The sequence below is a fragment of the Rhinolophus ferrumequinum genome, chromosome 11 (genome assembly GCF_004115265.2).
Source record: "Rhinolophus ferrumequinum isolate MPI-CBG mRhiFer1 chromosome 11, mRhiFer1_v1.p, whole genome shotgun sequence".
Classification (NCBI taxonomy): domain Eukaryota; kingdom Metazoa; phylum Chordata; class Mammalia; order Chiroptera; family Rhinolophidae; genus Rhinolophus; species Rhinolophus ferrumequinum.
The window spans coordinates 15,732,430-15,753,381 of NC_046294.1; the positions used below are offsets into that span (position 1 = coordinate 15,732,430).

Consider the following 20,952-nt stretch of genomic DNA (forward strand, 5'->3'; position numbering starts at 1 on the left):
ACTGAAAAATTGCATTTCTAACATGTTCCCTGTAACCACACTGAGAACCACTGCTCCAAAGTGATTTTATGAATTAGAATCTGTTGGCACAGGTGAAAACCTGTTCTTTGAGAGTTTCTGGACTCAGCCTGAGGCTCTTGTTTGGCTTACAAGTGTCAGCTGTGCCCATAAGGAATAGTCTATTTTATCCTAAGTTGTGGAAGCTGTCCCCTTCACACCAACACAGAGAAATGGGTGTCTTGAGCCTAGGAAACAAGGCCCCCAGATAACCCCGACTCTCCCAGCTGGTGGAGGATGGCTTTCCTACAGACAGCCACCAGGCACCCTCTCACCCCATCTCTGTCCCCACTCACTCTCATTTCCACATGTTCATTCATTCATTGAGTCCATGAACATTTATTGAACACTTACTGTGAACGAGGCCCTGATCTCAGGACTTACATTTAACCCTGCAAGCTACCCTGTGAGTCATCGTGATTTTTCTCTGTCCATTTGTCAGATTAAAAAACTGAGGCTCAGGCAAGTGTCTCAGCTTCTCTAAGGCCACAGAGCTAGTTATCCAGGACTAGGGCCTTGACCCTAAATCCAGGATGGTCTAAATACCAAGTCCTGCTCTCGCCTGTCCCCTTGAGCCTTGCCCCATTGGAAGCAGGAAATGGCTTGCTTTGGTCCGCTGGCACCTGAGCTGTCACATCTTTCCTTTGGGAAAGGGTGAATCTCATAGTTTCCACCCCATCCTGATGTCTCTCTCCCAGGTGAGGAGCTGCTTGGTATTCTGTGGTCCTGGAGCAGCAGCAGTGAGCAGTGAGCAGTGAGCAGTGAGCAGCGAGATGATTCCCAGGAATGAGGGTGGCCGTGGGGAATGGGGTGGAGAGAAGGAGGTCTGGGTAGTGTGGGGGAGGCCTGCCTCAGAGCTCCTGAGCTCCCAGCTGCTTCTCTCAGTTCCCAAAGCTATGCTCAAGCTGGCCCACGAGGGATAGAGAGGAAAGCCCCGGAGGTCTTCTTACCAGGGAAGGCAGTTCTGAAGGGAAGTGAGGGGAAGTGGGAGGGGAGCCAGCCTCACTCCTTGGGACAGGGACCCTTTCATCTTTGGCGCAAACGGTACTCCTTGTGGCAGCTTCAACCACCCTGGCCTGACAACTCTCACGCCAGAGCCACCTTTTACAGTTTACAAAGCACCAGCATCTCCCAAGGCCCTCTCCCTTCCTCCTTCTTCTGGGCTGCTGACTAATATCAGCAACAATAATTTCTATGTGCCTGCTCCTTGCTTTATGTGCATCCTGTCTGTAAAACTCCCAATAAGCCCTAGGAAATAAGCTCTGCTATTATCACCATTTTAGACCAGGAAACTGAGGCTTAGAGAAATGAAAGCACTGACTCATAGTCCCATAACTTGGATTTGAACCCAGGTCCATCAGCTCCAAACCCCTTGGGCTCAACCACAAGGGCCCCTGACAACATCCTCTTCCTCTACTTCCTCTCTGTGCCCCCCTTTCTCAGGATGTGGGTCACTGCTGAGACCTGCCCCCAGGTCCTGGCCCCAAGACTAGGCCAACGCCCCTCCCCATAGGCTCTCTCTTGCACCTCTCAGATGCCAAAACTAGGCTCACTGCTGGCACCTTTGAGGTCCAATTGCATTTGCATTCTTCCCAGGGGAATTCACAATCCCTAAGGGATTTCTGGCCACGGACACTGGCATTCCTTGTGTCCATGTCACCTTCCAGCACCCACCTGCACAGGCACACATAGGCACACTAACTCCCACCAGGTCACTGAGGAGGTGAGGCCGCCCCTGCTGAGGGGAACCAGGGCAGATGGAAGCCTGGCTGCTCCCACGCTCCTGTGGGAGGCTGGGGGGAGTGACCCTCTCCCAGCTGGCCTTCTTGGCTCCATTCCCCCCTCCTGGGATTTTGAGGGAAACATTTCACAATAATCAGAATCATAATAATAATGACAATAACGAATCGGCCATTCCAGTTTGCAAACCTTTTTCATCTAATCTGCTCATTTGACTCTCACAAGCTCTGAGAAGCAGGTGTCTTTATAGTCCCATGATTCAGGTGCATTAGGGGGTCACATAGCTGGTTAGAAGCAGAGCCAGGGTCATGACGCCCGTCTCAAACCCTCTCAGTTAAGTCCCTTCTCCTGCACTCTAAATAATGACACCTCGTTGTTACCATGTGCCAAGCACCTATTCTTGTCTAGATTTGGGGTGCATTTTATGAATGTCAGTTTTAATCCTCACAATAGCCCAGCGAGGTGAACTTTTTAATGCTCAATGTAAAGATGAGGTAACTCAGAAAGGTTAACGACAGAAGGACAGTCTAAGGAATGTTCCTGAAGGAGCTGTGCATCACTTTAGAAAAATGTATAGGAAGGAGGAGTACAAGAGCTTCTAATGGGCCCTTGAGGGAAAGTGGATGCTGGGGGAGGGTAATGGATATAGTCTCTTCCTTCTACTCTGCCCCCCCCAAGGACTGCCTGTCATTATGAGTTGTTTCTTCTGCTGCTATCTGTGTGTGCCCAAGGCCACAGTCACCAAAATGCTGGACCTGGATTTGAACCTGGGCAGTCTGGCTCCAGAGCCCGCTTGATGAACCTTTAAGAAACTACTGCAGAAAGAACTCAGACCTAGTGTCAAAATACACACCTAGCTAGGTGCCTGGGGCACCACTCACCTCTCTCTGCCCCATTTTCTTGTCTTGTGAAATATAGCGTCAGCCATCTACCTCTTCCCTCGCTGCCACCCCCAATGTATGACCATTAGACAAGATGAAGAGATGCAGGCAGTTTTCTAGGGAGGGTGCAGGGGGTGGGAGTTGGGTTGAGCACGTTACTGGTCACAGGAGGTTGAAATGAGTCCAGAATCTGAGGGGAGAGGTGTTGTTTATTGGAGCCTGGTTCGTCTAGGCTGAAAGGCTCCCAGAGAGCCTCCAGAACTCCCAAACCCCATTCTTACCCGCCTTTTCCCCAATCTGACAACTGTGCCTCCCCCACCTCCACATGTCCAGGAGCCCCAGATAAAATCTTAGTCAGTGACAGTGCAATTTACAGCAACATCGCTGAGGCTGTGTGGAGGATGAAGGGGTGTGTGTGAGTGTGTGTGTGTGTGTTGGTATCATGTTATCTGGCAAAGTCACGCCTAGTAGGGGGAGAGAAGGGTAGGCCTGGGCTGGAAGCCAGGAGGCTAAATGAAATCAAACAATGACAGCCATCTGTAAAATGGGATTGATCACCCCGACCTTATAGGTAGTTGTGAGAATCAAATGAGTTAATACCTGTAACTCCTTGAGCACAAGGTGCTTGGCATCTAGTGGAGGGCGCTCGGCAGGTGACCATTGGAATTGTGTTACTACACACTTGAGTACCAGCCAAGCAGTCCCTTCCATTTTAGACACTGGCCGAGGCCCCGCGGACTACACCAAAGGTATTTAAGACATTGTGGTTTGTTTGCCAAACTATGGGAGTGTTGATAGTCTCACAAAAGGGGCGGGCTTCAGAACTTGCCAAGAAAGTCTTCCTGGGCAGCCCCGAGTTTTGATTCCCCAGCGCCATCTCCCAGGGCGTGAGCGCGCCCCCCGCCGGCGGTCTCTAGCAAAGCCTCAGCAGGGGAGCCCGGAGCCCAGTCCCCCCCAACCCCTCTCTCCCCCCCGCCCCGGCGGCCACCCTCGGGGGCGAGGCAGCCCGGCGCGTGGGAGGGGACGGCGCGCCATTGGCTTCTGCGCGGCACTGAGAGGAGGGACCAGCGCGGGACGCCAGACTCGGGCATACTCCGGCCGCGGTGGGTGCCGCGCGCAGTCCAGCCTGGCCCTGGCCTGTCCTGCCCGGCGCGGGCGGCGCAATGTGAGCGCCGGAGGTTCCCCAGCACGCCAGATCCGCGCCGCCGGCGCCAGCATGCGCTAGCAACGTAAGTTCTGCTCCCCGCCGCCGCTTCGGAACCTCGCACTTTCCCCTCCCGCCGCCGGCGGGCCGGTGCCTGCGCAGCGCAGCCTAGAGGCGCCCCTGCGGCCTCAGGGACCGCTGGGGACAGTGAGGACCCCGTGCGCACAAGCTGGGCACTCCAGGATCTCTTGGCACCGGCGGATTCGGCCGGGACCCCACGGGTCCCCTCCCCGGCTCTCCAAGGCGCCTTTCCGAAGCCCTTCTGTTCCTCCCTTCGCGTTCTCCGCTCGCTGCCCTTCCCTCTGACTCGGTTTCCCTCTCCCCGGCATTGTCTCTCCGCCGTCTCCTCCCGCTTGGACTGTTTATTTTGCCTTCAGCCTCCTCCTCCTGGGCTCGCGCGCTCTCTGCTTCGGAGCAGGAGAAACGGAGCGAAAAGCAGTTTCTCCCTCGCTGGGGTCTGACTCCGTCGCTGCGCTCGGTTCTCTGTCCCCTCCCCCTCCATCTGTGCCACCGCTCCCCCCCCCCGCCATTGTTCCCCTGTCCGGGGAGTACACTGCACAAACTTGCGAGTCCCCTCCTCCCCTTTAAGCCCCCGCTGGGCCGCGGACCGAGGTGGCGGAGTTCCCGCAGCCCACAAGTCTGGAACGACCTTCTCGTTCGGGGGGCCGTGGGGGCGGGGGTGCTGGGCTAGAAGACCCGGGGGCGCCCAACCGCCCGGAGTTCCCCGCCTAGGGTCTTAGAAAGTGGGTGAGTGGCTGAATCTGGGAGATAAAGGACATATTGGAGCGGGCAGAAGCAAGACTGGAGAGACCCTAGTCACCAGGCTGGTTGGGAGGGTGGGGGAGCAGGCTGAAATGGAAGCCGCGCCTAAGCCCCAATTGTTGGGGGCGGGGTAGGGGAAGCACAGGTGGAGACTGACGCCCCCCACTCTCCCCTAAGTCGCGCGCGCAGCAGAAAGGGGGCGGTGTGGGGCAATTGGCCTGGCGCAGGGTGGGCTGGGGCTCCCGGCTGTCGGCAAAATGCTCGCAACCACCCTGGGGGTCTGTAGAGGAACCTCCAGAACGCCGCGCCCAGCAGGTTCTGGCGCTCGCTTTGCGTCTCCTCGCACCATCCTCCACGCGCCCACGCGGTCCCCGGCTGCCGCCGCCGCCTTGCGGCGGGAGGGGAGCGGCTTTCTCCGCGGGAACGTTGGGGGCGGGGGCCAGAAGCGGGGCGGAGGCCGAAAACCCGGAGGTTCATCCTAAGCCAAGGCCGCTCCGCACTTCCTGGTTGATTTCCTTCAGACAAACTTTTCCTGGTGGGGCGGTCCCGCGGGATGAAGGCCCCTGGGCTGCAGGGATGCCCACCTTCGTCCCTGGCGGCCTCTCTTCCTGCAGCCCACAAATCCCTGGGACACTGGAGGTGGGGTGGGAGCGGTTGTTGGAGAGGAGGGGGCCCTGACCATTCCTTAGCCGAAGCTCCACACTCAGCCCAAGAGGAAAGCTTTTTCCTGGGTTGTTAGGAAATAAGGTACTGTCTCTTCTCCATGTCTCTGTTATCCCATCTGAAAAATGGGCGGTCTGGTCTTTGAGGCCCCCTCTGGCGCCAATATCCTGGGAGCCAGCTGCCCTGGCTTCACCTTTCCTGCCCATATGCTGTCAGCTTAATCAGCCCTTCCAAGTTTGGAGTAGAGGACTGAGGCCCGAAGCTATTCACCCATATCTGGCTGTGGACACCTGGGTCCATTGCTCAAGCTTCTGCTCTGTAGGGCCCTGCCTCCAGGCCACCTCCCCCCGCCTCCAGCTTCTCCAATCCCACACTCAGCTGCCTCCCCTCCCCCAAGGTCTTATGTTAGACCCATGTCCTCTGCTGGAGAAAGGTCTGCCCTTCTGGGGGGTAGAACGGGGAGTGCAGTTACATTCCACACAGCCCTGTGCTGTCCTTTACTTGCCCTCATTGAACAAAATGTGAGCTCTCCACCCAAAATGATGTCGTGAGTGAAGTGCCTGCCCCCACAGTTCCAGGCACTGGGAGACAGCTGTGAACAAAATAAAGATTCCCTCATGGAGCTGCCGCTTAAAGGGGGGAGGAGCAAATAACTAATAAAATCAATAAGCAAATTATGTAGTGTATTGGGAGGTAAAGGGGAAAAGCTCTGTGTCAAGACCAGGGGTGAGATTGCCATTTTAAAAAGGGTGGTCAGGGAGGCCTCCCTGAGGAGGTAGGACATAGCTTCAGGAAGTAAAGATCCTGCAGAGAACAATTTGTGCAAAGGCCCTGAGGCTGGAATGTGCCTGCTGTATTTGAGGAAAGGTAAAGAGTCAGTGCAACGAGGGTAGAGTAAGGCCATGGGGAAGAGATAGGAGGCAAGACTGGCTGAGAAGGGATGGAGCCTCCCCATTTCACAGATGAGATATGTGTTGCCCAGAAACAGCACATAAGTCATCCCAGAACATGTAGTCCAGGAGAGGCAGCTGCAAAGCAGGGCACCTAATGTTCTGACTCCTGGCCCACAATACTTTCCCTTCACCCTGCGTCTCAACCATTCATTCACAGCACTGGTTGTGTCCCTCCCAGGGCCAGGCCTGACCAAGTACCAGGGACGTAGAGGAGAGCCACCCAGGCTTAGTAACCCAAGGGGCTCCATGTCTCTGGTTCTCCCTTCTCACGGTGTTGTTTGTGCAGTTGGGGCAGCATCCTCCTCCTGACCCAGAGTGACTCTTGTTCTCTCTCTTCCCATTTCCTTCCCATGGTCACCCCCTTGTAAACACCCCACTCTATATGTTGCCTAGAAGAGGACTTGTTCTGAAGCTGGTATGGTCAAGGGGGAAACTGAGGCAAAGAATTGACTCTCCTAGTATGAGAATAACAACATCAACATTATTGAGCATTCACTATGAAACAGGTACTTTTCTAGGTGTTTTTTTATGCATCTTCTCATTGGTGGGAAGTAGGTGTCATTATTATACCCATTTAACAGATGAGGAAACTGAGGTTGAGAAAGGTAGTATCACTGGCCCAAGGTCATGCAGCTAACAAATGGTAGAGCCAGAATTAAACATGGGCCTTTTGAGTTGGGACCTCCTTTAAACACTAAGCCAGAGCCCCAAACCCTGGAAGAGATGGTCAGTCCTGGATTGTGGTTCTGGCCCATCAGCGTCCTGGGAAAGGTACACGGACCCTTCTGCCTGCCTCCCTCAACCCACCCAGAAGGCAGATCACCACTTGGCTTCTGAAGAAGTTGCCCAAAATGGTAGTGCATCCCTTCAAGGAAACTCCCTTCCTTCTCTCCTCTCCTCCCCCTCTGAGTTCCTGAGCAGCTACAGGGGTGGGGGGAGGTGGGAGAGGAGAGGGATGTGTCCACTGCCTTCTCAGAAGAGCGCTGGCAGCATGAGATCCGGAAGCAAGGCTGTCCTAATGACCTTGGCCCCCTGGGAATACAGAAGCACCAGCTGCCTTTGAGGGCCCTGACATGGTCACTGGGCCAAGGGAGAGGCTGGCCCACTCCTGGCCTGAAAAGGACAGGAATTCTCCATGTGCTCTGCTCTTTGTGAGTGACACTGGGAACAGGGAAAACCCTCTCAGTGACTCCTGAGTGGTGACAATGGCTGCCCCCACCCCTTACACACAGCAGCAGTTTCAGAGCCCTGGCTGAGGCCCCCACGGGTGTCCCCTTCTGGCACTCTGCCCTGCCCTACCTTCCCCAGTCTCCAACACAGCAGGCAATGTTTATTTTTTGTCCCTGATACTTTGGAGATACTTGTTTGTGATGAACGTTTGGGCTTTCCTCTGCCTTTCTGGAAATTAGGTGCCTTCGAAAGACGAGAACTAGTAGAGAGAAAGAATATGTGTGTTCCCTATCAGCTGGAGCTAGGGTCTTTCGGGCAGCTAGAGTGTGGGGTAGTGGACCGCACGGTGTGGAAGCTAAATCAGGAGTGTCGTAGCCTGGACCACACTCCCATTTCTTCAGATGAGGAAACTGAGTCCCAAAGTCCTGCCCTGGCTACCTGTGATGGCAGAATCTGCCGGTGACCTCAGCAGGCCTGTCTCAGCTCAGTGACTCAGGGCTCCCCCACCAGTCAGCCTTCCAGCTGCAGGGCAAACCCTCAGCTGCCAGCTCTCAGGTTCCTGGAGGTTTGTGAAAATGTGGTGTGGCATCCCTTTCTTGACTACAGAGCTTTGTTGCAGGATTTGCATAGCGCTCCCTCCTCTCCCTGCCAGTTCTACTCTGTCATCCTTGCCTTTTGCGGCAGCGTGGACACTGAGCCCATGGTGATGGTGGGAGGTGAGGGTGGGACGTGACAGAGATGGATGAGCCCCTGGCTCACCGGCTACTTGGGAGACAAGGCTGATTAAGGCTGGCCTGGCCTTTGGAATAATTACCCTCTCCAGGGACACACTGCATGCACGCCCTGCTGCATGGCAGCCTGGCCTCGGCTTCCTCCCTTAGCCTGTGGGCCCCGAGACCCCCATCCCCAAAACCCCGTACCCAGAGGCTGCTGTGATAATGTTGGTAACGCAGCTGTGTCCCTCAAGCCTCCTTTGTGTCCTGTGACTTCCTCATTTAGCTCACACAACCTAGTAAGTCAGGTATTACCCCCCCCCCCCATTTGTAATGAAGGAATGGACAGGGGCGTCTGCCCAAAGGCACAGGGCCAGCAATGCACAGCCATGACGCGAACACAGGTCCCTTTAGCCCCAAGATTCATTCTGCCTGAGGGCCCAGGTGGTGGGTTCTGAGCGGGGGGTCTTTAGACCCCATCTTGCCCAAGGAGGTGATGGGTTGCCCCAGGAAAGGACCACAGGGTGGATGGCGTAGGCTCTGGTTGCCTTGTTGGGGCCCTCCCTGCCTCCCCTTCTCCCTGGCCAGGGACCCGAGTCTCCCACTGACCCCCACCCCTGGTGTTGCCCTGTCCCAAACTCCATTTCCAGCTATTTTGCACGAATGTGATAACAGAACAATAGGTCTCCCTGCAGATTTTCCCAGGTCCTGCTGGAGTCATAGGCTTTAATCCAAGGGAGGCTGGACCCCAGGGCGGAGCTCAGATGCTGGAGACCCACCAGGGACTCTCACGGGGAGATGCAGAGGGGAAGGAAGATGGCTTAGAGCTTAGTTGTTTTTGGAGGTCAGGCTCACCAAACAATCCCTCCCACACATACACATACACCCCCACATACACGCCCCAGCTCCTCTCAGGATGTCCAGTTAAACTGTAATTTGGTTTGAATGTCAGCTCTGCCACTTACTCCAAGAGACACTTGAATAAGTCACTTTGACCTTAGTTTCCTCGTCTGTAAAGTGGGGGTGTGGTGGGGTTACAGGGAATTCCTGGTCTTAGAAGTAATTGTCCCCCACCTCCAGCCCCGGGGAGGGGGGAAGCGACTGGGGGCAGTTCTCCTTACCAGATTGGGGGGGGGACAGGTATGCTGCTCCTCCGGCAGAGGGTCTTGTTTGGAAAGGAAGTGGTTCTTGGCTGCGATACAGCAGCAGTGACTGTCCCCTGAATCACAGACTCAGCAGCTGGTGGCTGTTCTGGGTCCCAGGCCCCTTCCTCTCCGTACCCTTCCCCTGCCAGTCAGGTTGCATGACAGGGACAGCTCTGTAGTCCACCCGTTTCTATGGAAACCAGGCTTCCTGGGAAGTCTTCAAGGGGTCGGGAGAGGCCCTTTAGGATGGGCGTGAGAATGATGCCCCGGCCCCATCTGCTCAGCTTCCAGAACTTCCAGGGCCTGCAGCCGCCCCATAATCTTACTAATTGCTGTCCTTTATGTAGCACACACCAGGTGCCTTTTCTCAGTATGCCTCATCACAACACTGTGAGCTAAGCAGTAGTAGTGTGGTTTCGCAAAGGAGGAAATAGAGGCTCCGAGACGTTAAGAAACTTTCCTGAGGTCACAGTGCAATTAAGACAAAGCATTGGGGTTTGAGCCCAAGTTTCCCAGTCATTAAGTATACACCCCCCACCCCACTCTGTCATCAGCCTCTGACACTTTCACCGCTGATGAGCCTCTCCCTTCCTGCCTGGTTCCGTTTCCGGGGGCTTTGCTTGGCCCCTGGCCAGTCCTGGCCACTCTGTCTTGCTGCCACTGGGAGCTCTTTGGGGGTGTTCTTTCCCAGCCTCTGATGCCACAGCACCAGAGGGGCTGCATGGGGTCAGACCTTGGCCAGCAGGGGGCCTCTGGGAACCTTCTCCCAACTCTAATTGGTCACATATTTGTTGAGCTCAGGTGCCAGGACTGTCCCAGGCCCTGCAGAGGGAAACCTGGGCCCTTGGGGCTTACCTTGCAGAGCTGGTCTCGGCTCTATAAGGTGGGGGAGGCCAAGCCTCACCCAGCCCTCTAACCCCAGCATGCCTGGGCACCGCATGTGCCAGGCCCTTTTGTGAGTTTGCAACCTCTCTTAGCCCGCCATGAACCACTTGCCCAAGGCCACCTGGCCAGTAGGGGGAGCCCAAATTCTAACCCAGCCCTGCCTGAGTGCAAAGCCCCTTTCCTGCTCTCCTCTGCCCCCTGCTCACGTGTGGCCTGGGCAGACCCTGCCCACTCTGGGCCTCAGTTTTCTGCCCTGTCTAGTGTGTGTGTGTGGAGCAGAGCCTCCCCCCTGGGCCTTGCCAAATTGAACTGAGTGTGGTCCTGAGTGATTTGGGGGTATGGGGAGACCTGCTTCCCTTGCCCGACTGTCACTCATTCACCTGTGCTGATAAAGTGCCTGCTGTGCCCCCAGGCCCAGTAGGGAGACCAGATGGGCACTCGCAGCCTTGCCTTCATATTACTGGGTCTCAGGGGGATCAACTGCCCGTGACATGCCTAGGAGTATGGGCTGGGAGTGGCAGTGGCCACCTACTCTGAACCCTAGGAGTCCAGAGGAGGGAGGCCACTGCCCTGGGAAGAGCCTCTGGCAGACAGGCCATGCAAAGAACAAGGACCATCCAGGTGGGGGGACCGGAGGGCAGGGAGAGCCTTCCTGGCTGGGCAGTGATTCAGAAGCAGAAACTGTTAAAAGGACAGTGACTTGCCAGCTTTGTTGGGAATTGAGGTCAGAGAAGCTGGCCAGGGGCAGACTGCAGAAGGGCATGAACTCAGAGTGTGGCGGGGCTGCAAGCCACCTTCTCCCTTCTTGCGTCGCAGGTCCTCCCAAGTAAAATGTAGGTGGGGGGCGGGAAGCCCTGCTCTCTACACCTTCCCCTAGCCTCAGGAAGCCTGGCACCTGAGGAAGCCCTGGGGCCCTTCAGATGGCAGCTGGGTCTGGGAAAGGAAGCGTGACAGCCCTGCCAGGCAGGCTTTTTCCATTGTGCATGGCTGAATGAAGAAAAGGAAGTAGAAGGAGCCCGGGCCAGGCCTGTCCCAGGCAGGGCACTTGGCCGCAGGCACTGCCCGCACTCCCTCTCTTTATCTTCTAGCACATCTGCAAAGTGGGCGTTCTCAGTACCCCTTTCACAGGGGCAGAAACGGAGGCTGGGAGAGGTGTGGTGACTTGCCTATAGCCCCGCAGTAGGTAAGAGGGCAGAATCAGGATTCGAAACCGGATCTTGCACCAAGGTCAGTGTCCAGCCAGATGCAAGGAAGGGAGTGGAGGGAGATGCCCTCTGTCTTCTTGGGTTAAAATGGGACCAGGCCTAAAGGAAACATGTAGAGTGGCCTTGAAGGGGAAGATAGTTCAAGGGCAGATCTGAGAGGTGTGTGTGTGGGGCTTGCCTTCGGGGTGGGATATGTTTAGGTCCGGGGGATACAGGACCTAAGCTGTATCCTCACCTCCCCTCCCCGGGCTGGGCCCAGTCCTGCAGGTGAAGACGGGATAGAACTCAGTGCTCAAGCAGTTAACTGTGCAGAGGCAGGTGCAGGGGATCCACTCCCTGGACGTCAAGTTCAAGATCTCACTGTCCCCGGGAGGCTCCAGGGCCCTTTGTTGGTGGTGAGCTCGCTGCTGGGGCTGGCTTTGGGGTGGCCAGAGTGGGTCCCACCAGCCCGGGTACCTGATGGCAGTACCTGTGGATAAAGCTTGTCCCTTCCACGAGTGATGCCAATGTCAAATGGAATCCCTTTCTGTCCCCAGCCCCAGTAGGTTGGCACTGCCACACCTCACAGCCTTTGCTTGTGGTTCAGGCCTATGGTGGGTGCAGAGGGGAGCTTTGTGTGTTGGTGGGAAGGGGTTGTCGGGCAGAGGGAGGCAGCTGACCCTGTCATAGCCCAGACCTGGTGGGCTGTGGCCTGCGTGTCCGCCTCAGGCCATGGGACTGCGGTCTGGGGGCGTGGCCCAGTGGGGTGGAGACGTTGGGCCCCTCTCCTGAGGCTCCCTGGCCTCTGCCCCAGACCTACTGCTGCATAGGGTGCTGGGGGCTGGGGAGAGTGCCCATCTAACAGCATGTTTCAGAGGCCAGGCTCTGTCCCACACGCTTCATGGGAATCACATCGTGTATTCTCACAACATCCCCGTGAGGTAGGATGTTTTATTTCCCCAACTACAGATGGGGAGACAGGCACTGAGAGAGTAAGTGACATGCCACAGGCACACGGCTAGGAAGTCGTAGGTCTGGGATTTGAACTCAGTATGACATCAGCAGTTAAGCACTTAACCATTAGGTCTTAGGGCTTTAGCAGTTAGCTGGCACTTTATAAAACGTTTCCTGCCCATTATTTTGTTTCCCTCTACAGCAGCCCTAGGGGAAGAGTAAGGGTTTCCATTTGTTTGCATGTCACAGATGAGAACACTGGGGCTCAGAGAAGCCACTTGCTCTGATTGATGACTGACAGATCAGCTCCCCCTCTGCACCGAGGCTGTGAGCTACTAAAGGGCAGGGGCCCTGTTCCACCATCCCATACCCGGCTCACAGCACAGCCTCACTAAATGCATTTTCTTCATTTAAATGTGCAGTGGCTGTACATTTAAATGAAGAAGCATGCTCTGACCAAGCTTCTTTTTTGCCCCAAGATCACTAGGAGGTGGGAATTTTGGCTCCATTTCACAGATGGGGAAAACTGAGGCTCAGAGCAGTGAGGTGACTTGTCTAAGTCACACAGCCAGTAAGGACTGAATCAGGCAGTATGGCTGGCCTGGGTGAGGGTTAAAAGCACAAGGGGACCTATTGGAAGGAGACTGACCATACCTGGTGCAGGATGTGGAGGAACTGGCACACTCGTGCATTGTGGGTAAATGGGTCACCATGGTGGAAAACAGTCTGGCACTTTCTCCTAGAGTGAACTGTAGCTTTACCATATAACTCAATATCATCCCATTCCTGGGTATTTACCTTAGAGAAATGAAAATTTATGGTCTCACAAAAGTCTGTACACGGATCTTTATAGCATCTCTGTTCATGATCATCAAACTCGGGAATCAACCCCTTTGTCCCTCAGTGAGCGACTGGGTAATGACACTGGTACATCTGTCCATCTGTCCCCTGGAATACCACTCTGCGGTGAAGAGGAGTGCACTGTGGTGGGCACACAGCTTGGAGGAATGGCAAAGGCAGTTTGCTGAAAGAAAGAAGCTGATCTCAAAAGGTTCTAGGCTATGTGATTGCGTTAATACACGTATGACACGTTTGAGAAAAACAGAAACCTATAGTGACAGACAACAGACCAGCGGTGGCCAGGGGTTAAAGGTGAGGGGAGGGTGTGAGTGATACAACGGCCCTCTTCCAAGTTGGAGGTGGTGGTTACACGAATCTATACATGTACTGAAATGCATATAACTACAACCAAAATCGTCAGTTTTGCTGTATGTAATTTGAAACTACAAGGCCAGAGGGGAGGCCAGAAGAGGAAGGGCAAGGGCCAGGCCACCAGGTGCTTCCTTCGCGGAGGGATGGGTGAGGGGGCCAGCTCTTCACTGTTCTCAACAATGGCTTTTGGGCCCACCTGGCAGCAACAGGGATGCCAGGCTCATTAGACCTTCTGTCTGGATTCATAAGGAGATGGTGGCAAATGGCTGAAGTGTTGTGACAGCACCTCGGTCCCCAAGGAGCAGTGTGGTTAAACCCTGGCTGCCTGGGTGGAGCTGGCACACAGTGGGGTGTGGGAGCTACCGTTATTCAGTCCATTTCTGTGGAACCTCATTGAACTTGGTTTCCTCATCTGTGAAATGGGTGTAAATAGCACCCATCTTGCAGGGCAGAGAGGCTGGGATTAGAGGAGCCCAGTGCCACCCCAGACCAACTTCCGGAAGCCTTTGCCTCGTGGCGGTTTACACTCCCGTCTCTTCTGCTTAGGTTTTGTGCTGACTGGTGGTGAGATCGAGCACGCGACACAGCTCTGTGTCTTGATTGCCCTCCACCGTGCCTGGCACACAGTAGGTGCTTAAGACCTGGCCCAGGATGGGGCTGTGGCGGGTCGTGGGTGGGGGGAGAGGCTGGAGGTGGGCGCTGGTGACAGGGAGGGACAGGCGTGGACGGCCAGAAGCCCTGCCCACACCCCTGGCATGCCTTCCTTCCGCTCAGCTGGGTCACTGGGCCAGACCCCTTCCCTTCCTTCAGTCCTGGCAGGTTTGAAGGAATTTGTCTCAGGGATATGAGGGAGGGGGAGAGAGAGGGCTTGCTGGACAGCAGGAATTATCTGGGCAAAAGTTCAGTGGGAAGCGTGGACCCCACAGCTCAGGAACCCCTGGCCCGGGGCTGGGCACATTCTTCCCTCTTCTAAACCTCATTTACCCCCATTCCCTGGAACATTTTGGGTGTGGTCTCACTCCAAATGCACATCCCGATGAGGAAGCTGAGACCAGAAGAGGGCATTGACATCCCATTTTTCATCACACAGCAGGGTGGTTAGGCAGTGGGGACTGAGCCCGGGACCTCAGATTTGCTGTCCTGTTCTCCACCCAAGGCTTAGGGGGAGGCCTCAGCCTGGGCTGGGGCCTGGTACCCTCTGAGGTCTGGAAGCTGGGCGGGATATATGGCCTGAGGCTGGTGTCTCTCTGCAGCCCTTTGCAGAGGCCGGGTGCCAGGACAAGATGGCGGCCAAGCAGCCCCCACCTCTTATGAAAAAGCACAGCCAGACCGACCTTGTGAGCCGCCTGAAGACCCGCAAGATCCTGGGTGTGGGTGGTGAGGACGACGATGGGGAGGTCCACCGCTCCAAGGTAGGCCTCAGGAGGGGCGCCGAGCCGGCCACAGCCAGGGGTCCACCTCTGAGCACCGGTTTGGGGAGGCAGGTCTGGCCCCCCATTTGGGGAGGGAGGAGCTGAGACCCATATAGCCGCAGGAGCCCCAGGACTTAGTTCTTTTCTAGAAACTTAATGGAGATGTTAGGGGAATAATAACAAAAATGAAAACAGGTTATTACAGTTAATTGCTTATTAGGTGCCTGTTATTGCACCAGCTGCTGTATAAGCATTATTTAATCTTGCTAGCCCTGGGAGATGCAGATGAAGTTATTAACCCATTTTATAGGTGAGAAAACCGAGGCTCTAAGGGAGTAGGTGACTTGCCTAAGGCCACACCAGTAAGCCAGGCTTCCCCACATCTAGCAGAGCCCTGAGCTTTCATTCTTAGCCACCTTACTTTCCTCTTCCCATAAGCTCTGGTGTCAGGCAGGCAGTGAGGGAGTGGCCTCAGGGTGGCGCTCCCAGCCTGGATGGCCCTTTGGCTAAACAGAGGTACCCAGGTGGATCCCTGGGCATGCTGGGGGTTTGGGGGATGATAAGTGGGCATATTGAGCACTGCCTCAGCCTGGTTGCATGTGACCCCGCTGTGTCCACAGATCAGCCAGGTCTTGGGCAACGAAATCAAGTTTGCTGTTCGGGAGCCTTTGGGGCTGAGGTGAGCATTTATGTGTCAGTGTTGGTTGGGGACAGCGTTACGGGGAGGGGCTGTGTAAGACCCCGCCTCCTCAGCCTTGCCCCTGTGCTCTTGCCCTTGACTCCATCCCATCTCATTCCCTGCCCACACACCAGCCATCTCTGGACATCTTGGCTGAAGAGGGTCCCCTTGGGTCTGGGGGTGGCAGCAAGGGACCTGGCCGTGACCTTCCTCTTGATGCCTCCCCAGGGTCTGGCAGTTTGTTTCTGCTGTGCTCTTCTCCGGCATTGCCATCATGGTGAGCCCCCAGTCCACCCTTGGGGAACCCTCGGCCTGTGGGGCTCCTCCCCTGCCCCTCCCCACATGGCCCACATGCCGAGGCCCCATCTGTCAAGGCTCCCTGGCTGCCTCCATGTCCCGGCTCCTTGCCCTCATCCCACCTGTGCCTGCCTGGCCTGGAGCCTGCTAGATCCATGGGCATAGTTCTGCCTCCTTGCCCCTGAGCTGCCCCTTCTGTCCTGGCATGAGGGTGAGAGGTGGGGGCGATCCAGTCCCTGACCCGGGACTGCCCCCGGGACGCTGCCCCTGCTCCTGGGGGAAGAAGATGTCCAGGGGAAATTTCAACAGCAAATCCTCCCACCCTGAGCCTTCCGCCCGCTGTCCGCAGGCCCTTGCCTTCCCTGACCAGCTCTATGACGCGGTTTTTGATGGAGCCCAGGTGACCAGCAAGACCCCCATCCGCCTCTATGGTGGGGCCATCCTCAGTGAGTATTGCTGGGGCAGACTTTGGGGGAGGTGATGGTCAGCTAGGGGACCCACTGTGGCTGAGGGGCACATGGGGAGCCTTCCTTTGTGCAGGGGCTCCCCTTCCCAGAGCTGTCTCCCTTCAGCCTTCGTCTGTCTCTGCTGGGTGTATGCTGCCATCTTGTGGCCCCTGGTAGAATGCACCCAGTGGATTGGGGCTCCATCTTTGCCATCATCTGGAATGAGCACTTACCGGGCGCTTCCTGGTGTAGAGCACCACCTGGGCATTGGGATACAGAGATGAATGAGGCCCAGGTCCTGCCCTCCAGGGCCTCGCAGATTAGAGAAGGCGGGACAATCAACATGGTGTCTGCAAACCCCTCACGCCCTCGGGCCTCTCATTTGAACCACTTGTTCCCTTTCCAATCTCAGTCACAGACAGTGCTTGTTAGGAAGCTGAATTCCAGTTTTAAAAACCTAGCCCAGATGGTGTCCCTCTCTTTGTCCAAAGCACTCCATGGTTCTCTGTCGTCTGCAGAATAAAGTCCCAGCTCTTCACCTGGCATTTAGGGTCATCTGTGGGGTGGATCCAGCCTGCCTTTCCAAACCTACCTCCCCCACATCCGGCCACACCTCATGAAGCCCCATCCCCAGTTCCAGATGGCCTCTGTGCCTTTGCACGCACTTTCGCCCGTCTTGTGCCAATTGCATTTCTCCTCAACCTTCAAGGGCCAGCTCCAATACCTCTAGTGGTGGAGATTGGGACGGCTTTAAGCAATTCACCCACCCAGTGGGAGAGCCAGGGTTACAGGGTTAGGTTTGTTGAAATAAAATGAGTACATATCTGGTGTTCAGAGCCAGCAGACACTGGGTAAGCTGGGTCTGCGAGAGTGGTTCTTCCACTGAAAATATGGTCTACCTTTCCCCCCTTGGGGAATTCCTTAGAGTGATTCCTTAATGGGCTCAGATTTTCAGTCTCCAACGAGTCCATTTTGGAAAGAAAACGTGATTATAGGACCAGGTAGCCCATTAACTCATCGACTCCCATTAATCCAGAATCATAACTGAACCTGATAGGGGCATGGTACCTAGAGCTCCGTTTTCCCATTTTATGGATGAAAAGACTGAGTCCCAGTGAGGGGATCTGACTTGCCCAGTGTCCCATGGTGAATAGGAAATTGCATGAACAGGAACGAGCTTACGGCTGAAGCAGCAGAGTTGACCCTGGAGGGAACAAGACGGGACAGATGGATGAGTTTTAATCTGAGGAGCGTGCGTGGGGGCAGGAGGTGTGGAAGTCCAGGATCCTTGCTAGGTAGGGCCAGAGGGAGGAGGAGCAGGCCCCTTGCCCCTGCCCTGAGAGGTGGGTGGGTCAGGCTGTCCCATTCTTCGTCCCCACCCAGGCATCTCCCTGATCATGTGGAACGCTCTCTACACGGCTGAGAAAGTTATCATCCGATGGACTCTGCTCACGGAAGCCTGCTACTTCGGAGTCCAGTTCTTGGGTGAGTCCTAAGGTGGGCAGTGAGGGAGGGAGGCTGAAGGCGGGTTGCGGGCAGGGCAGCTTTGTCCCCATCTTCCAGCTCTTGCCACTTGGCTTTCCAGGAAGTGATGGAACCTGTCTGAGGGGGAGGGACTCATGTGGCTGTGTTTACCTGTGCGTCTGCACACCTGTGTGCACACACCTACCCCGTACCTGTATCTTCCTGAATGCACACCCGTGCATTTCCACAGCCTACCCCCCACGTGTATGTGCAGCCTCCCACACCCCAGCACAAGTGTGATAGTACACACTGGTTTTGCCCACAGGCCCTGCTCCTTGTCCCGTGTGGGGCCTCAGAACAGATATGTCTGTGGGGTCAGACAGCTGGCAGGACCCCCGGCTCAGGGCAGAGCAGGGAGGCGGTCGGCCCGGGACTCCCGGATCAGCATGCCACCCTGTGGTGGGGTGAGGGCACATGCCTCCTCTGACCTTTGTCCCCTCCTGGTCTTTCTCCCACAGTGGTCACTGCCACACTCGCCGAGACGGGCCTCATGACCCTGGGGATCCTGCTGCTCCTGGCCAGCCGCCTCCTTTTTGTCGTCATCAGCGTTTACTACTATTACCAAGTCGGCCGAAAACCCAAGAAAGTTTAGCTGCCTGCCAGGCCGGGGGCCCTCTGGGGCAGGGAGGCCCTGGGCCTGTTTCTCTTTGGTTCATGGAAGGCGGGAAGGACCCTGCTTTGCCCCAGGCAGATGGGTGGCCACCTTCCTTTCCTCCTGGGCACTCCCCAAATACTGTGATCTTCTGAGCTTTCAGGTCTGGAGAGGGACGGGGCCTCTGCACCGCTGTTCTTTCCCCACATAGTGACGCCTCCTTTTCTTTGGTCTCTTGGTCTCCGGATCCCCTGGACAGACACTGCCTGAAGACCCTGCATCACGGGGTTTTGGGCTGAGGGGCGGCTCCTGCCCTTTCCGCTGGGAGACTCTTCTCTCTCGAGAGGCTGCGAGCTGCCTCTTTGTCCTCCCCTGACACCCCCAGCCAGTTTAGTTCCCAAGCAGCTGAACTTGGCATCTGTCTATGCCTGGAAAACCCGAGGACTTGACCCTATGCCCTTACTCCTTATTGTGGGTTCTCCCTACATGTGGGGACCTCCACCCCCAAACACACACACCTGGCCTCTCCGCAGCCCAGCTGCAGCTGCCAGGCAGGGGTGGCTGTGTTTGAGCTGGCACTTCCCTTGCAGCCTTCCCGTGAGGTGGGCTACATGTAGCAGAGCCCTGTCCCAGCCACCTTGGCTCTTGGGGTCTCACTTAAGGCTGTTCTGCCTCTACCCCAACTCCTGGAAGCCCCTAGGAATCCCCTTCTCCCAACTGGCCTGGGTCCAGAGACTGCCAGCGGCCTCCCCCACAGGCTGGCTCTGACAGATGGACACACAGATAACCTGAGGTGGAAGCCACCTAGAAGTGATGGGGTTTGGGGATGATGAAAGAAAAGCAGTGGCATTTCTTTGTCCCTTGGCATGTTCCCCAGGGTCTGTTGTTCACCAGGCTTAGCCCCCTCACCACTTCCCCCCACTCCCCAGGGTGTTGCCCTCTGAACCTCCAGCCTGCGCTGCCCCCAAGGCCTGGTGGGGTAGGACTGGGTACCCTTCAAACTCAGCAGGGGGAATAAATAGGACTATTTCAGCAGGCTACCTCCTCTCTACCACCCCCCAGATGCCCTGGAGAAGGCCGACAACTGGCTCCTTTAGAGCTGAAGACCCCGTGCAGGCCCACAAGCTTGGGGGCCCCCCGTTAGTCCTTCCTCCCAACACGCTCCTTCCCTCCAGGACACAAGTGTGCACACCAGGGATGTCAGCCCGTGTTCTGGAGACACGTGGAGAGAAGCAGTCTTGCTTCCTGTTGTAAAAGTGTTTTTAAGGGGTAAGATGGTCTGTAGGTACAGCCCAGCTCTGGCTACTGCCATGTGGGCCTGTGTCTGGGAACCTGACCCTGCCCACACGGGGCCACACTGCCCTCCCCTGTGCCCAGCTGTCCCTGCAGCCACATGTCTAGTGCCCAGCCGAGTGGTGGCACCACCACTGGTACACAGCAGAGGAGAGGCCCAGCGGGTCGGGTGCCTAAGGCTATGCTGCTGGTAACCGTGGCTGAGCGGAAAGGAACCTGGACACCAGGGAGGGCCTGTTCTCTCCTGGCGTCAGTGTCATGCCACTGGAGGTCGTGCCTGTCCTCAGGGAGAGCCCTGGGCAGGCTGGGAGCCCACCGCTGCCTTTGGGAGGGCGTGTTGGCGGCGGGTGGGCAGTTCTACAGGCTGAAGCCACGTCCTCTAATGGGTGATGGGTAGTTTGGCCTGTCACCGCTGGGCGTGGCTGGTAGATCCCCTGGAGGCAGGCAGGGAAACGGAGGCATGAGGTCTGTAGTCAGGCTCTGTGTTGGGCATCTGCTGGGGCTGAGCCGGCCAAGCGTTCTCTCAGCCTGGTGGGGCATGGGGGGAGCACTGCCTTGCTCCATGGGGTGTCTTGAGGGCCCACTGAGATGGCGCTGCCCAGGCTCTGACACAGAGCAGCGTTCCTGAAATTCTGTGCTGTTTGGTTAAACATCGCTCTGAGGCCCGGAGGGAGGGAGTGCCTGGCAGACAAGACATACAGCCTGGGGGGGTGGGAGCAGGGAGGATGGTAAAACAAGGAGGAGTCCTAGCTGGGGAGGATGCAGTGACAAAGGGGAGAGGGCCAAAGGAACCCACACATTCAGTGAGGAAGGCTCGGTGTGGGCCCAGCTCCCATCCTAAAGGTTTGGGAAGACCCAGAATGTCCCTTCCCCATCCCCCCTTGCCGCTAGAACCCAGTGTCTTCTTGCCTAGCTCCTACCCCAGCCCCAGCCCACCCCCAAATCAAGACCAATTTTCTTCACGGTCACTATTTATTCTTTGTTCCTTTTTCTTTTTGTAAGAAATGGTCACAAAAACCAGTGCAAAACCATCAGTGTGGGTGTCCTGTTTTATATTACAAAAACTCTTGATATATAATATAAAAAGGGGGGCTCACAGGAAATAAACATGATAAATTAGCTCTGCTATCTACTGCAAGGAACATTTACATTTTTCAAAATAGACTTTCAACATAGGGCCCAAGGT

General features: G+C 56.1%; 1 protein-coding gene across 2 annotated transcripts; it reads left to right on the top strand.

The window, feature by feature from the left end:
- Nucleotides 1-3,654: 3,654 nt before the first annotated feature.
- TP53I11 (tumor protein p53 inducible protein 11) lies at nt 3,655-20,800 on the top strand. 2 transcript variants are annotated; one of them, XM_033119995.1, is made up of 8 exons: nt 3,655-3,907; nt 14,070-14,153; nt 14,777-14,935; nt 15,556-15,614; nt 15,843-15,891; nt 16,261-16,357; nt 17,741-17,842; nt 18,340-20,800. In XM_033119995.1, exons 3-8 carry the CDS (start codon nt 14,807-14,809, stop codon nt 18,471-18,473), a joined length of 570 nt encoding a protein of 189 aa, XP_032975886.1. In that variant the 5' UTR covers nt 3,655-3,907; nt 14,070-14,153; nt 14,777-14,806; the 3' UTR covers nt 18,474-20,800. The 2 variants fall into 2 exon arrangements, with proteins under 2 accessions (XP_032975886.1, XP_032975885.1); XM_033119994.1 differs by having other exon boundaries at nt 3,665-3,907; nt 14,070-14,149.
- Nucleotides 20,801-20,952: the final 152 nt, after the last annotated feature.

Bases quoted from the DNA above. Each gene is read 5' to 3' on its own strand.
- TP53I11 (XM_033119995.1), top strand. From the start codon at position 14,807: ATGGCGGCCAAGCAGCCCCCACCTCTTATGAAAAAGCACAGCCAGACC. The intron at 15,615-15,842 runs GTGAGCATTTAT...ATGCCTCCCCAG, and splicing joins CGGGAGCCTTTGGGGCTGAG to GGTCTGGCAGTTTGTTTCTG. The intron at 16,358-17,740 runs GTGAGTATTGCT...GTCCCCACCCAG, and splicing joins CTATGGTGGGGCCATCCTCA to GCATCTCCCTGATCATGTGG.